The sequence below is a fragment of the Euprymna scolopes genome, chromosome 9 (assembly GCF_053919585.1).
Source record: "Euprymna scolopes isolate OS-2025 chromosome 9, ASM5391958v1, whole genome shotgun sequence".
Taxonomy (NCBI): Eukaryota; Metazoa; Mollusca; class Cephalopoda; order Sepiida; family Sepiolidae; genus Euprymna; species Euprymna scolopes.
The window spans coordinates 118634784-118654312 of NC_136490.1; the positions used below are offsets into that span (position 1 = coordinate 118634784).

The following is a 19529-nucleotide window of genomic DNA, read 5'->3' on the forward strand; positions in this document are numbered from 1 at the left end:
CTATACATATATATATGACTTTCTATACATATATATATGACTTTCTCTACATATATATATGACTTTCTCTACATATATATATATATGACTTTCTATACATATATATATATATGACTTTCTATACATATATATATATATATGTATAGAAAGTCATATATATATATATGTATAGAAAGTCATATATATTTGTATAGAAAGTCATATATAAATATATAGAAAGTCATATATATATATATATAGATAGAAAGTTATATATATATATAGAAAGTTCTATATATATAGAAAGTTCTATATGTATAAAAGTTATATATATATATAGAAAGTTCTATATATATAGAAAGTTCTATATGTATAAAAGTTATATATATATATAGAAAGTTCTATATATATATAACTTTCTATACATATATATATATAACTTTCTATGCATATATATATAACTTTCAATACATATATATATATAACCTTCTATATATACATATAACATTCTATATATAGATATATAACTTTCTATATATATAACTCTCTCTCTATATATATATATATATTTCTCTCTCTCTCTCTATATATATATAACTTTCTATATATATATCTTTATATATATATATAACTTTATATATATATATATAACTCTCTCTCTATATATATAACGTTCTATATATATATGTGTATATATATATAACTTTCTATATATATATGAATATATATATATATATAACTTTCTATATATATATGAATATATATATATATATAACTTTCTATATATATATGAATATATATATATATATAACTTTCTATATATATATGAATATATATATATATATAACTTTCCATATATATGTATATGTATATATATATAACTTTATATATATATATTACTTTCTATATATATATATGTATATATATAACTTTCTATATATATGTGTATATATATAACTTTCTATATATATGTGTATATATATAACTTTCTATATATATGTGTATATATATAACTTTCTATATATATGTGTATATATATAACTTTCTATATATATGTGTATATATATAACTTTCTATATATATGTATATATATATAACTTTCTATATATATGTATATATATATAACTTTCTATATATATGTATATATATATAACTTTCTATATATATGTATATATATAACTTTCTATATATATGTATATATATAACTTTCTATATATATGTATATATATAACTTTCTATATATATGTATATATATATAACTTTCTATATATATGTATATATATATAACTTTCTATATATATGTATATATATATAACTTTCTATATATATGTATATATATATAACTTTCTATATATATGTATATATATATAACTTTCTATATATATGTATATATATATAACTTTCTATATATATGTATATATATATAACTTCCTATATATATGTACATATATATAACTTTCTATAAATATGTATATATATATATAACTTTCTATATATATGTATATATATATATATATATAACTTTCTATATATATGTATATATATAACTTTCTCTCTATATGTGTATATATATAACTTTCTATGTATATATATAACTTTCTATGTATATATATAACTTTCTCTATATATGTGTATATATATATATATAACTTTCTCTATATATGTGTATATATATATAACTTTCTCCATATATGTATATACCTTTAACTTTCTCTATATATGTACATATATATATATATAACTTTCTCCATATATGTATATATATATTACTTTCTCTATATGTATATATATATAACTTTCTCTATATGTATATATATATATATATATATATATAACTTTCTCCATATATGTATATATATACCTATAACTTCTCTATATATGTATATATATACCTATAACTTCTCTATATATATGTATATATATATAACTTTCTCTATATATGTATATATATATAACTTTCTCTATATATGTATGTATATATAATTTTCTCTATATATGTATATATATAATTTTCTCTATATATGTATATATATATAATTTTCTCTATATATGTATATATATATAATTTTCTCTATATATGTATATATACATATATAACTTTCTCCATATATGTATATATATAACTTCTTCCATATATGTATATATATATAACTTCCTCTATATATATAACTTCCTCTATATATGTATATATATATATATAACTGCCTCTATATATGTGTATATATATATAACTTTCACTATATATGTATATATATATATAAATTTCCCTATATATATATGTGTGTATATATATATATATATATATATATATATATATATATATATATAAATAACTTTCTCTATATATGTATATATATATATATATATATATGATTGTTGAACTGGATTAAATCCGACGATATGAAATAAAATGGAGGTGGAAGGACCTGAATACTCAACGTTTCGCCCGATTTATGCGGGCTTCTTCAAGAGGATAGCCATTGACGAGAGAGTCGGAGGATTGGGGCTATATATAATGATGGGGGAGAGCAACGTGTTTTCCTTATGTAAATTAGATATCATATATACATATATATAAATTTTATGAGATAAAAATAAATAAATTAGAGTAAATTAGTGTAAGGGATTACGTCTAAAAGTTAAATATCGTAGAGATTAAAAAAAATTGTGTTTGGAAATATAGCGGTGATAGATTAAATAAATAAAATGACACGAGATTACGAAAGAATTGTTTTATTAAAATTAGAAATAATTGAATTGGGATAAAATAGCGTAGTAACTTTTATATATATATATATATATATATCGGAATATATATGTGTATATATATATATATAACTTTATATATATATAACTTTCTATACATATATACATATATATATATAACTTTCTATACATATATACATATATATATATAACTTTCTATACATATATACATATATATATATATATATAACTTTCTATACATATATACATATATATATATATATAACTTTCTATACATATATACATATATATATATATATAACTTTCTATACATATATACATATATATATATATATATAACTTTCTATACATATATACATATATATATATATATATAACTTTCTATACATATATACATATATATATATATATATAACTTTCTATACATATATACATATATATATATATATATAACTTTCTATACATATATACATATATATATATATATATAACTTTCTATACATATATACATATATATATATATATAACTTTCTATACATATATACATATATATATATATATATATATATAACTTTCTATACATATATACATATATATATATATATATATAACTTTCTATACATATATACATATATATATATATATATATATAACTTTCTATACATATATACATATATATATATATATATATATAACTTTCTATACATATATACATATATATATATATATATATATAACTTTCTATACATATATACATATATATATATATATATATATAACTTTCTATACATATATACATATATATATATATATATATATAACTTTCTATACATATATACATATATATATATATATATATAACTTTCTATACATATATACATATATATATATATATATAACTTTCTATACATATATACATATATATATATATATATATATAACTTTCTATACATATATACATATATATATATATATATATAACTTTCTATACATATATACATATATATATATATATATATAACTTTCTATACATATATACATATATATATATATAACTTTCTATCCATATATACATATATATATAACTTTCTATCCATATATACATATATATATATAACTTTCTATCCATATATACATATATATATATAACTTTCTATCCATATATACATATATATATATAACTTTCTATCCATATATACATATATATATATATAACTTTCTATCCATATATACATATATATATATATAACTTTCTATCCATATATACATATATATATATATAACTTTCTATCCATATATACATATATATATATATATAACTTTCTATCCATATATACATATATATATATATAACTTTCTATCCATATATACATATATATATATATAACTTTCTATCCATATATACATATATATATATATAACTTTCTATCCATATATACATATATATATATATAACTTTCTATCCATATATACATATATATATATAACTTTCTATCCATATATACATATATATATATAACTTTCTATCCATATATACATATATATATATAACTTTCTATCCATATATACATATATATATATATATATATATAACTTTCTATCCATATATACATATATAACTTTCTATACATATATAACTTTCTATACATATACAACTTTCTATACATATACAACTTTCTATACATATACAACTTTCTATACATATACAACTTTCTATACATATACAACTTTCTATACATATACAACTTTCTATACATATACAACTTTCTATACATATACAACTTTCTATACATATACAACTTTCTATCCATATATACATATACAACTTTCTATCCATATATACATATATAACTTTCTATCCATATATACATATATAACTTTCTATCCATATATACATATATAACTTTCTATCCATATATACATATATAACTTTCTATCCATATATACATATATAACTTTCTATCCATATATAACTTTCTATCCATATATACATATATAACTTTCTATCCATATATACATAACTTTCTATCCATATATACATAACTTTCTATCCATATATACATAACTTTCTATCCATATATACATAACTTTCTATCCATATATACATAACTTTCTATCCATATATACATAACTTTCTATCCATATATACATAACTTTCTATCCATATATACATAACTTTCTATCCATATATACATAACTTTCTATCCATATATACATAACTTTCTATACATATATACATAACTTTCTATACATATATACATATATAACTTTCTATACATATATACATATATAACTTTCTATACATACATACATATATAACTTTCTATACATACATACATATATATATAACTTTATATATATATATATAACTTTATATATATAACTTTATATATATATATATATAACTTTATATATATAACTTTATATATATATATATATAACTTTATATATATAACTTTATATATATATATAACTTTATATATATATATATATATATAACTTTATATATATATATATATATATATAACTTTATATATATATATATATATATATAACTTTATATATATATATATATATATATAACTTTATATATATATATATATATATATAACTTTATATATATATATATAACTTTATATATATATATAACTTTATATATATATATATATAACTTTATATATATATATATATATAACTTTATATATATATATATATATAACTTTATATATATATATATAACTTTATATATATATATATAACTTTATATATATATATATAACTTTATATATATATATATAACTTATATATATATATATATATATATATATATAAACTTTATATATATATATATAACTTTATATATATATATATAACTTTATATATATATATATAACTTTATATATATATATAACTCATTTTTCCCGTCTGATTTTGACATTAATAGGATTAAACATCGAGATATTTCATGCAAATATAATATGCACAAACGGCAGAACAATATCTGAGGTGTGTTATAGGCTTATTATTTCTCAAATTCCTCGATAATCTTAGATTTCTATGCTTTATCTGCTGAGAAGTCCCGGCCAAAATCGGTTTAGATCAATGGAAGTGGTAAAATATTTTCTCTCTAATAAATTCCTCCTCCCCCTGCCACCACTTAACACCGTTTGGGGATCGTTCACAAGGAACAGTTGAGAAGAGAACACCGGTTTGGCTTCGTAGTTCTTTAATGTGAAGTTATTTAAAATCACAAAACTAAGTTGCAGTGCTCTGTGGCGTAGTGGTTAGCGTGCTGGACAATTCACATTATATTTTCACGTTCCACCGACCTACCGAAGTCGTTTTTTTTTTTTGTTTTCTAAACAACTGGAATGGACTTTTCTTGGTGGCCGAACTGTTAAAGTTGCAGATGTTTTTGTTTTTTTTTCACACTTTATTTTCCTACTTTTACTCATGACTCCGGGTTTGATCCTTCCTACTTACCTACCATTACATTTTTTAAAACTCCCCCCCCCGTCCCGGAAACAAACACTCGGGCAACGCCGGGTACCACCGCTAGGATATATATATAACTTTATATATATATATATAACTTTATATATATATATAACTTTATATATATATATAACTTTATATATATATATATAACTTTATATATATATATATATAACTTTATATATATATATATAACTTTATATATATATATATATAACTTTATATATATATATATATAACTTTATATATATATATATATAACTTTATATATATATATATATATAACTTTATATATATATATATATATAACTTTATATATATATATATAACTTTATATATATATATATATATAACTTTATATATATATATATATAACTTTATATATATATATATAACTTTATATATATATATATATATATAACTTTATATATATATATATATAACTTTATATATATATATATATAACTTTATATATATATATATATAACTTTATATATATATATATATAACTTTATATATATATATATATATAACTTTATATATATATATATATAACTTTATATATATATATATATAACTTTATATATATATATATATAACTTTATATATATATATATATATAACTTTATATATATATATATATAACTTTATATATATATATATATAACTTTATATATATATATATAACTTTATATATATATATAACTTTATATATATATATAACTTTATATATATATATAACTTTATATATATATATAACTTTATATATATATATAACTTTATATATATATAACTTTATATATATATAACTTTATATATATATAACTTTATATATATATAACTTTATATATATATAACTTTATATATATATATAACTTTATATATATATAACTTTATATATATATAACTTTATATATATATATAACTTTATATATATATATAACTTTATATATATATATATATATATATATATATAATTTAATATATATATAGCCGCAACTTTCTAAATATATATATAGCAGCAACTTTCTAAATATATATATAGCCACAACCTTCTTAATATATATATATATATATATATATATATATAGCCACAAATTTCTGAATATATATATATAGCCACAACTTTCTAAATATGTATATATAGCAACAACTTTCTAAATATGTATATATAGCAACAACTTTCTATATATGTATATATAGCAACAACTTTCTATATATATATATAGCAACAACTTTCTATATATATATATAGCAACAACTTTCTATATATATATATAGCAACAACTTTCTATATATATATATAGCAACAACTTTCTATATATATATATATATATATATATATATATATATATTGCCACAACTTTCTAAATATGTATATATAGCAACAACTTTCTAAATATATATATATAGCCACAACTTTCTAAATATGTATATATATAGCCACAACTTTCTAAATATGTATATATAGCCACAACTTTCTAAATATGTATATATAGCAACAACTTTCTAAATATATATATAGCAACAACTTTCTAAATATATATATAGCCACACTTTCTAAATATATATATAGCCACACTTTCTAAATATATATATATATATATATATATATATATATATATATATATATATATATATATAGCGCCATAACTGTATATATATAGCGCCATAACTGTGTATATATATATATATATATATATATATATATATATATAGCGCCGTAACTGTGTATGTATATATATATATATATAGCCCCATAACTGTATATATACATATAGCCCCATAACTGTATATATATATATATATATATATATAGCGCTATAACTGTGTATATATATATATATATATATATAATATAAAGCTAAATGTGTGTGTGTTTAGTCACGAATAGACTTCTATATTGTTGACAATTTTAAATAATTATATAAAATGATAGATGTATCGAGACACAGGAATGGGAATGTTTGATCTAGCAGAACGGTAGTTCATTAAAATTGTGTGGTCTGCGTTCGCGCCTGGTCCACAAAGTATTGGAATAAAAAAAAAAATTTTAATGAAAAAAGAAACGTTTACAATGTTTTTGATATAGATGTACATAAGAATACTTTGATTAGTATGTTTCAACTTAAGGATGGTATAATAAAATTGTGGGGTCTGCGTTCGCGCCTGACCTCCACAGAATCCAAATAGGCACAAATTTTTATAAAGACTTTTCATATCTATATGCGTAAGTATACTTTGATAATTATGCTTCAGTTTGAATAAATATGGTATAATAACATTATGGGGTGTTCGTTCGCACCTGACCTCCGTAGAATGGAAACATGTCACAAAGTTTAACAATGTTTTTTTTAATATAGATCCACAGAATATTGTGATAAGTGTCCCAGTGTGAACAGGTATAGTATAATAAATTATGGCGGTTATCTATTTTTACTTTTATCATATTTTACTTTGATTTTGATACCCCCAAATTCGAAGCTATCTCCTTACAACCCTTCCTTTTCATAATCCATCATACTTTCATAAATCATTGTCGATTTTCTGTAGGCTATTTTTGAACCCAGTCAACGACGGGTACTTTGCCTAGTATATATACATATATTTCCATAACTTTCTCTCTCTCTCTCTCATATATATATATATATATATATATATATATATATATATATATTTCGGTGCTGATGCACTTACTGAGCCGCGCTATTTTTTAAATCGTGTTTCCAAGTGTAATTAAAGTTTTATTATATGTTTTTATATTCAATTGTAAGGTTAAAGTACACAATAGGTACAAAACACCCTCCCCTCCCGATGTTATGAATGGCTTTTTAAATAATAACGTTATTATTTCAGCACGGATCAATAAGTGCATGAGTACCTATATTTCCATAACTTACTAATATATATATATATATATATATATATATATATATAAAAGCACAATTCTGGATCCTGCATTTTTTATCAGACGCTCTCGTTATTTCATATAAAATATATAATATTATCATTCTGTAATAATTTATACCTAGCGCAGGAAATCCAATTCACAACTGTATCAAGAAAAAGTTAATTCAGATTTCTTGAAACAATTATAATTCCGATACCTTACTTTGCGCAAAATTATAAAATTATATAATAATCTTTGAATGAAATGCATCTACAAATGTAAACAAGTTCTTGTTGAGCCATCCTCTAAAATAATCCAAATTCTACCGAATCTACACCATTATCGATTACTACACTACCACCTTACACTCATTAACGTTTATCCTTGAGTGACTTTCGAGCCTCGGTAAGTGGTAATTCTGACAAATAAAGAAAAAAAACCCTCGTGTTTTGATTAGTTTTGTATCGTCTGCAATGAAAACAAATACGGCGACCACTGAAAACCATAAAAGAAAAAAATCGATAAGATCATAAAAACTATTGGTTAGCAACAATTTTAAATGTGATATTTGTTTAAAACAGACCCGGGTACCTTTAAAAATAAAATTTTGAAAGGCGAGTGTTTACTTGGTACATATCGACAGTTTAACAGATTTTCTACAATTTCCGACAGCTCCATATAGTAACTATTTTGACTGTTTTTCCACGAAGCGAACCGAAATTAGTGTCTCAACCGAAACCTTAAAAAGCGTGAAGCGAAATCGAATTTTGGAATTACCGATTGCCGATCCGAACGTAATTTAGTGATTGGCTTAATAAACGACACTTCATAAATAGCATATTTATTCGTATTATTTGGATTCATCGGACTACTGTTCTCATCTTGAGTGGGATATTCACAACGTTTCGGTCGATGTAAGCTCCGACCTTCTTCGGGTGTCTTGTTGAACTCGAGAATTTGGATGGAATTTCGAACGGAACTCTTTAGTTACTTCGTGGGGGTAGCCTGCTCTTGTTCCGTCAGCCATGCGGATCTGTGGCGCAGTGGTTAGAGTACTCGGTAAAATCAATTGTAAAAAGTGATATTCTCCTGAAGGTCCAATCCTCAGTGCGGGCGATCGAAATATATAATTGCGAATTACTTAGGACCTCTATCAAGTCATGGCTGACGGAACAAGAACATGCTACCCCTGTATAAAAAAAAAAAGGTTCTGCTCGAAATTCCGTTCAAATTCGAAAGAAATATTCTTGAGTTCGGTGATACACCTGAAGAAGGTCAGAGGTTACATCAGCCGAAACGTGAAAATCACACTCAAGATGAGAACAGTAGTTCGATGAATCTAAATAACCAATCCTCATCTCAAAAATTCAGAATAGCATATTTTTTTTTATTAAAAATGTAAACATGATTGAACAGATGATGCGCAGTTCAGTTGTAAAAGTGAATCTAAGTTCTAAAGTTTTTGATAAGAATCGAAAATATTTCTGAAAATTAATAAAGAAAGGCGCTCGTTATAATATTAATGGTTTATGTACAAATTAAACTGAATCGCATCGTTATAAATATTAATAATAAAGTTTGAGTTACAAATGGGAAACAGACCTTAAAAAATTTAACGGAGATTCCACAGTTTCGAAGACAAATTCCGGACTTTTGTCACAATATGCAGATAAAAAATAAAGGATTGTGACCTTGCCGGAAACCCTAACCCAATCCGTCTGAAGTCAGCAAACAAAAGACAAAATAAAAATAAATTTGTATGCGGGTATTTATGAAGGATCATAATGTAAAAAAAAAAAAAAACAGAATCGCGAAAAAGTATGACCCCCCCCCACTCCCCGAAAAACAATCGAAAACAGTATTTTGGTTACAAATCTTCACAAAATATATGAAAATAAATTTTAAAACAAAAACTTATCAGCCCCCTATCTCTATTTGCAATATTTCCACCCCGAAAAAAAAAAAACAAATTAAAAAAAAATCAGTATTTATGCAGTTTACCTACCGTAATGAAATTATGTTGTCATTTAGCAAGCCGTTTTTAACATAAGGAGGTAAGACTTTATCTATTCTGTACAGACTTAATATAATCAATGAAAGATACCGTGGACATTGAATTGTTACTTTAAAATCATATATGAAAAACAACACGGTCCATAAACTGCACAAGCACCCAAAAATTAAATTCTGAACAATCAAAAGAAAATGCACATTATTAGAAAAAAAAAAAAAAAATTGTTCGCTGAACGCGTTCAAGACTCGGGAATTTCTGTAAGTGCTGAAACTCAGCATCGGCACCAAGTAAAAGAATGTTTGTCTTCTGTTAAAATCGTCGTTCGAATTCTAACAAATTATATGTGTACCAGGGATGGGCGGTGTTCACCGGCACACCCCTGACGCGTACTCTGCGCGGTGTCGCGGCTGTATGGAAACAAAGATAAAGAAAGCAAACGTTTTACTTACCGACAATTTCGCATGTCATAAAGATGCAACACAACGCAGATACGGCTATAAGTTGATTCCGAGCTAATTTATCCACCTGATTGTTGCTGGCCTGGGCAGGGTGACAGTGTTCACCCATAGCGTGAGGTGATGACCAGGCCGGCAGAGAAGAAGATGAGGTAGCTGAACAACCAGCCCCAGAAGCAGACGATAAAGATGCGAACGATGAGCACGTGGTTGTCGACCGACCTCTTCGACCCCCGAGAGGTGGCAGTGAAATTCCACCTCCTTCCAACCCGTTGCTGAACTCACCTTCTCTCACCGCGACAATGTCTTCGACATTTGAAGACAACGTTATTACGGCGGAGGCTGAGTTGGTCGTGGTCGCGGGGCTGAAGAGTGATGACTTCGGTAACGAAGAAAAAGACGGCACCGGGTTTAGAAGTGAAGAGGAAGCTGACCCGTTCAGTTGCAGGTTTTCCTCTCCTGCTTGGTAATTACCCGCGGCTGCGACATTCAAGTTAGGTGTTGGTCCTTGTGGTGAAACGACTTGGCCTTTTTTCACAAAACACACCTTGGTGGCGAACACCTCTGCAGGAATGGAACTGTTGGACTCCTCCAGACAGCAGTGAGGATCACTGGGGTAGGGGTTATTAATCAGAGGGGGCGGGAGATGTAAACAATTGTTATGAAATCCATCACAATGTCCCGGTTCACCGCTGGCACATCTACCTATCATACAAGTGTTTTTTGAGGTGTTACAGTTATTGTTACGTAAGAAGGCGGTATTGGTTCGAGGATTGGAGATTTGATCAACTATGAGGGACGTGCTCTCACATCCAATATTACTACAAGAAGTGTTTTTATGTTTTTTTATGTTAGTCCTCGGTTTTGAAGAGTTTTTTTTATTAAATCGATTAGAAGTTATCACACGTGTATTTGCTAAAATAGGGGCGGTGTCAGTATCTTCTTCGTCTTCCTCCTCCTCTACTTCGTGCGAAATATAATAGTTTTTCTTAGCTGACTCTGACATACTTCGATAATCAATATCTTTATCATTTGCAATCTTAACAAAGTAGTAACTTCTCTGACTTAGATCTGTTTTAACCGCACTTGTGTTATTGTTGCAAGTCGGCCCAGTCCAATAAGGAAGTGAACCAGAACCACTGTTACTAGCGACGGTTTCTCTCTTGTTCATTATATCACAGTGTTGAATCCTTTACGGAGATACCAAGCGAGGGTCATAAAGTCAACCGAAATGGAAATATAAACAACGTTACTACCGCAAGTGGAAGAAAACGAAGAAGACTTATTAATACTCGATCGGACACGCTTGGCACTAATGAGATGGTTTACGACAACCTCGACATTTCTCTCTTATCTTCATAGTTCATACTAACCAGTAATATGTGATACTAACGAAAACTATTTTGACGAATCATTTTAACTATAAAAAGATAACCTCCCTTTATCGGCATTACGGTGTGTGTGTGGGGGGGGTAGATTTAATTTTTTTACTTTAAATTTATTTAAAGAAGAAAATACCAACTAACAGTCCCTGTTTAATTACTTCGCGACAGGACAAACCTTGACAAAGTTTTTAATGCGAGGAAAATCCAGTTCCCAAAACTGAAAACTCTGGATCGGGAGGGAGGGGGGGGCAACAATCTTAGTCCAGAAAGATTTCTTATTTCTTATTCACTGTCCGATATTGACAGAAAAAAAATGCAGAAACAAAAGATGCTACAGTGCTACAGTACACTGCTACACTTAGCTGTAATAAGTCCTATCAGTTTGTTATCTTGTTTAGTAGTTTTATTAATAAAGAGATTATGACCGTCAATCTTTGCTTCGTAAACCACTTTGTTGTGTTAATATTCTTTTTCTAGCACCTAGGTAGCGGTTTCGAATCCTGGAATAGACAAAATAGTTGCGGAATTCATTATTTAATCGTTTTAATTAGTTATGTAGTAAGAGTTATCAGCAAATCATCGACAGGTATGTAATGGCAACTATACTGACTTATTTTATTTATTTCGAGCTGCATTTATCCGGTGTTGGTCGGGAGTAGACTTATTACCGGCTTAGTGAAAAACGATTTCTGCTTTAAAAGAAAAAGAAAAAAAAAGAATTTATAATAGGATTAAAACATTAATAATTTATTATAGTAAATAAAAACCATTAAATGCGTATTCATCAAGGTTACGTATACGCGAGAAACTTAGGCACACATATGAGATCTTGTTTGGTAGTTTTATTAATGAAGAGATTATAATCGTTAACCTTTGCTTCGTAACCACTTTGTTGTCGTGTTTATATTTTAGGAAGAGAAACAGAAAGGCCGAGTACTTAAGGATAAGTTATAGATGATTTCGTAGGCGAAATGGTACAGGTAATATATAGTGAACTTTTGATTATGTATTAATTATTACTTATTATTTAGACTGATTATTGTTGTTAAACTTTGTTTTCGTGTAGATTTTCTTTCTTTTTTACAGTGTACTTATTTTGGAACAAGAACGATCATATTTATTTATATATAAAAAAGAAGGCAATGTAAAAGTAACGGACTCCTAAGAACGAAACCATCTGTTTATTATATACGAGGAGGATGTCTTAAACCGGTTAAAAACTATGTTGGTTTAAATATTTTTATCTTTACTCGTATAATTTAGGAAGTATTCGTCTTATTGTTAATTATAAAAGGGGTAATATTATTATTATTATTATTATTGTAGAATTTCAACAAAAAGACATTATCCTGCATCAATAAAAAAAAATAATAATATATAATACAATTAATAATAGTATCGTTCCTTAAAGATAGAGGACAAAATTAAACAAAACAAAACGAAACATGAGCGTAACCGCAAAACTAAACAACTTTACGTATGAAGTAATTACGAAAACGCGTTGATAATGAGAATAGTGCCGGTAGCAAAGGAGATGACTTATTATTATTATTATTATTATTATTAACAACGCAGTTATGCTCTTTATTTGCTATTATCTTAGAGCGCTAGCAACACACAGATATAAACTTTTATTATTATTCTGTACTGGTCAGTTCTTGGTTATATTAAGTAATATTAGTAGCAATAAGAATTAGTAATAACAATACCGGCCTTTATTGGTAGGTGGGAGGCAAAAAGAGAAGTAAATTTACGTAAAGATGAGCCCACAAAAACTCTGATTGGGAAAGCAATGCCGATAGCAGAGGAGATTACCATTATTTGTTGATGTGTCTAAGTTGGTCATTTTTTTTTCTTCTTTTGTATTATTCTAGGTCTAAGTTTTATCGTTATAAATTCTGTAGCTCCAATGATGCTTATCGTAAATATTTCCTCTCCCGGATTTTTTTTTTTTTTTAAAACTCGCCAAACGTGCGACTTCGTAACGCTAGACTGGTCGTGACTTACGTAACCGAATAGAAACCACGCGGAGTTTTTCTTGTTTAGCACTTTTATATTTAAGACCACGATTGTTTTATTTATTTATTTATTTATTTTTTGTTTTTAAGGGAGATATTTCAAAATTTGTTTTCCTTTAAAAAAAAAAAAAAAAAAAAAAAAAAAAAGAGAAGATTTATTATTTTTGTTTTTCCAATGATTAGGGTGTCGTTAACATCTCCGTTATGCGAATCATCTTTGTTTTTCAAGTTAACTAAGACGGTAAGATTCACCGCACATAACTTTTTAAACGTAGAACAACAACATATAGTTTAAAACATGTTTTCGTTTTTTTTCTTCAACAAAAAAATGAAAACAAAAGTAACATTTTTGTTCCTTTTCTTTTTTTCCCTCCTCTCAAAAATAGAATTTACTTAAATAGTTGTTTGTTTGTTTTTTTTTTTACCCAGAAACACTGGGATGTATCCCCCCCTGCTGTTAGAGTGTTTTTGGTAATTTCCGGCGTAGGGAAAGGATTGAGGGTTAAAAAAAATTAAACGAAAAGGAAAGAACCTGGTTTCTCCGAAGTCTTGTTATTATTTGCGAATAATATCCCTTTCCTTCGTATCGCACGCCTAGTCCTTCCTTCAATGATACTCGCAATAAACAGCAGTAAAAATATGTGTATTGATTGTTCGAGCACTTGCGCGACTGCTACATTCACCACTGACACGAGTTATGTTCTTTGGACAAGCTGTGTCAAAAAAAGAAAAAAAAACCGCAGAGGCTGTAGTACTAACGAGCGTATCATGAACAGCCGCTATTTAAAAGAACTCGTTACTGCAATAGTCGTAGCATTAGTAGGAAGAGTCTAGTTTGTTGAATAAACTGTCATCGCCCTAACTCACTCCGTCGAGTAGATGACAAAGGAGACAAAAGCCGAACGAGCCGGTTTATTGTTGTCGTAAGTCGTAAGGAAACCTTTTAATTGGGTCTGTCGAATCGGGATTTTTTTTTATCAACCTGTCCGCCCACTGTAGCAAAGTTTGACACAAGGTCATTTTAAATGTGTTTGAATTTCGGCACCCCAACTAAAGAAGACTTGGAGGGGGGGTTAAATAAAAAATAAATAAATAAATAAAATCAGTCTTGGAGGATTACTTCTCCGCAGACTGAGGATAGAACAGTTAAAAAAAAAAAAAAGAGAAAGATACTTGGTAGAACACAATACCGTTGACGCATTAATTCTCGTTAGATGACTGAGACCAAACGAGGTTGAGCCTCGTTAGTATTAGATGCATGACCATTTTGGAATAACACACACTGTTTATGTGAGGACGGCAAGTCCTAATGTAGAATATATATATACTAGCAAAAGTACCTGTCGTTGACTGGGTTCAAAAACAGCCTACAGAAAATGGACAATGATTGATGAAAGTATGATAGGTTATGAAAAGGAAGGGTTGTAAATTTGGGTTGAATTTGGGGGTATCAAAACCAAAGCAAAATATGATGAAAGTAAAAATAAAATAAATAACCCCCATAATTTATTATACCATACCTGTTCACACTGAAACACTTATCACAATATTCTGTGGATCTATATTAAAAATCCTTGTTAAACTTTGTGAGATATTTCCATTCTATGGAGGCCAGGTGCGAACGAACACCCCATAATAATATTATACCATATTTCTTCAAACATAATTATCAAAACATAATTATCAAAATATACTTACGCGGATAGATATGAAAAGTCTTTATTAAAGTGTGTGCCTATTTGCATTCTATGGAGGTCAGGCGCGAACGCAGACCCCACAATTTTATTATACCATCCCTATTTAAGTTAAAACATACTTATCAAAAACACTTGTGAAGGTTTTTTTTTTTTAAATTTTTTTTTATTTCCATACTTTGTGGACCAGGCATGAACGCAGACCCCACAATTTTAATGAACCACCGTTCTGCCAGATCAAGCATACCCATTCCTGTATCTCGATACATCTTCTATCATTATATGTAATCAGTTTTTTTTAAAATAGTCAACCATATAGGAACCTATTCATGACCACACACACACACACACACACATTCAGCTTCATATTATATATATATATATATATATATATATATATATATATATATATATATATAGTGTATAAAGACTAATGCCACTATATGTGTAGATGTAACTATACGAGCAATTTGTGATACAACAAAACAGTACTGTACCTATTTACAATGCCTCGCCACGAGACAGAGTTAGACACCAGGGTCGTTTTTTAACCTGGAGAAAAGGTACAAAAATAAAAATTGTCTCAGTCGTGAAGGATTGCTCCTCCACCGAAAGAGAACAAGAAATGGAAGTGCAGCATCTGAAGAACAGATACTACACTTTGATCTTGGCCAACTGTATGTGGATGACAAATAAAAGCCCTCCCCCCTTTGGGTTGAGCACTTTCTAAATATATTTTCACCCGACGCGTATTTAAGCAATTGAGCGAAACCCACTATTAATTTGTTTGCAAACAAAGTTATAGTTTGAGCACTGTAAGCGACGGGTGGGTGTGGATTTAATACACACTCGAAGTGAAGTAGTTACAGCAATTATTCATGGCCCGACGGTTAGATCAGCCGACTGTCAACTCGACGATTGTAGGTTCGATCTACGGCTAGAGAAAGGTGTATGTCTAGCTGCACTGATGACTTGTAATACAACGATACAGGACTGTGTGTGGATGACAAATACAGGGTGAACAGAAAGTCCTTGGACCAATTCAAAAGTGGTTTATTAATAGAAAATTACAAAAATATGAATCAAACATGAATGAAAATTATAAGTTAGGAAACCAAGAATAAATTCAAATTATTTATTTTCAATGTGATGTCCCTTCCTTTCGATTAGACGTGGAATTCTCTGTCTGAAGTTACCAACCGAGGCACGCAGCGTTTCCTGAGGTATTTTAGCCCATTCACTCAGAAGAGATGTCTTCAAAGCATCAACACTTGGATGAGCAACAGAACAGACCTTTGCCTCCAACAAAGACCACACAGAAAAATCCATGGGATTCAAATCAGGCGATGCAGGAGGCCACATCTCCTTACTCCAGAATCTTGGAAAATGACGTTGGCACCAGTCCTGAGTTTTTCTGGAGGTGTGGGATGGTGCTCCATCTTGTTGGAAGGTGAAAGGCTGATCTTTGAAGTGTTTCTTCATCTCTTTAAATGCTGGAACCAAAATATCGTTAATGTAGCGATCTGTGTTGATGTTAACCCCCTGCTCCACGAAAATCAGAGGCGACTTCCAAGATTTAGAGACTACAGCCCACACCGTGAGGGAAGACGGCTTTTGTCGGCGGAAAACTATTCTCACGGAGTCATCAATGTCTGCTGAAGATTTTGCGTAAACTTTGTCGTTCTGATTGTAAACAGTCGCTTCAATTGTGAAGAGTTTTTCATCAGAAAAAACGATCTCTCGCTCGGCCGTGCCAGCCTTCAGTTCTCCAAGAAGAAGCTTTGCTCTTTCAAGTCTCTTGTGCTTTTGGGCAGGTGTGAGGTACTGTCTCTTTCTCATCTTGTAGGGGGACAACTGGAGATCGTTTTTTTACGATTGTTCTCATCGAGGTGACGCTCACATTCATGTCTTTAGCCATTTGTCTTGCAGATCTCTTCGGGTTCCTCCTTACCCTCTCTCGGACAGCTTTAATCACTCTCTTTGTTCGAGCAGTGCGAGGTCTTCCACTCCTAAGACGGTCTTCAGATGTACCAAGTTCCTTAAATCTGTTCACAACATGGTACACGGTGGATTTAGCCACTTTCAAGAGCTTAATAATCTCTGAGTTTGTTCTTCCCGCGCAATGAAGTTGAATTATGGCCTCTCGTTTGCTCATTTTTCTGAAAGTTTAAACAAAATTATTTTAATATTTTTGTTGGAAATAATTAGATCAATAGTTAGACTAAATACTTACTTTATTCGAAAAGAGAAAAAGTGATGTTAACAATATTTAATTTTAAAACTAAAAATGGTCCAAGGACTTTCTGTTCACCCTGTATATATATCATAAAATACGCTTAAATATGATATTTTGATTAATGCCGATTTCGTTTTTATTATTATAGTATAATGGGGCCAATATATAGTAATGATTTAAAAAGTAAAAAAACAATTTGAAAAAAAAAATAAATGCCCCGTGTGCAAACACCGAGAATCGAGACCAAAGCGTTTAGCTTAGGGTTAACTTTTCACTTTGCCTAAGCTATGAAGACATGTTTGCTGCAAGGCTGAAAATTAAAACATGAACCAATAGCTATTACGTTACGTTACGTTACGTTACGCATGCATATTCGTAATGTTGTCGTTCGACTTTCACCAGGCAAATTCTATATATATTTTTAATTTTCACACTTTTGCACCGATTTCTCTCGGCTAAAGCCGAAGTATAAAGTTGTGCATGGGTTCGCATACCCTATATATTAAGTTTCATTTCTGTAGATCAGAAACTGAGAAAAGCGTTTGGTAGGCAAAATGTTTAAAACAAACAAACAAACAAACAAACACACACATACACACACACACATATATATATACGCACACATACATAAATATA

General features: G+C 27.4%; 1 protein-coding gene across 3 annotated transcripts in view; it reads right to left on the reverse strand.

Moving 5' to 3' along the window:
- LOC145284824 (proton-coupled zinc antiporter SLC30A2-like) overlaps nucleotides 1-15816 on the reverse strand; it is a 929434-nt gene extending 913618 nt beyond the window's left edge. For 2 of the 3 annotated variants that reach the window (XR_013868896.1, XM_080133792.1), the window contains exon 1: nucleotides 11555-15816. Coding sequence is in view for 1 of the 3 variants with exons in the window: in XM_080133792.1 (XP_079989918.1) it covers nucleotides 11555-12731 (1177 nt within the window). In the remaining 2 variants the exon portion in view is untranslated. The remainder of the gene's footprint in view (nucleotides 1-11554) is intronic. The other variant, XM_080133793.1, reaches the window with a different exon arrangement.
- Between the last annotated feature and the right edge of the window lie 3713 nt (nucleotides 15817-19529).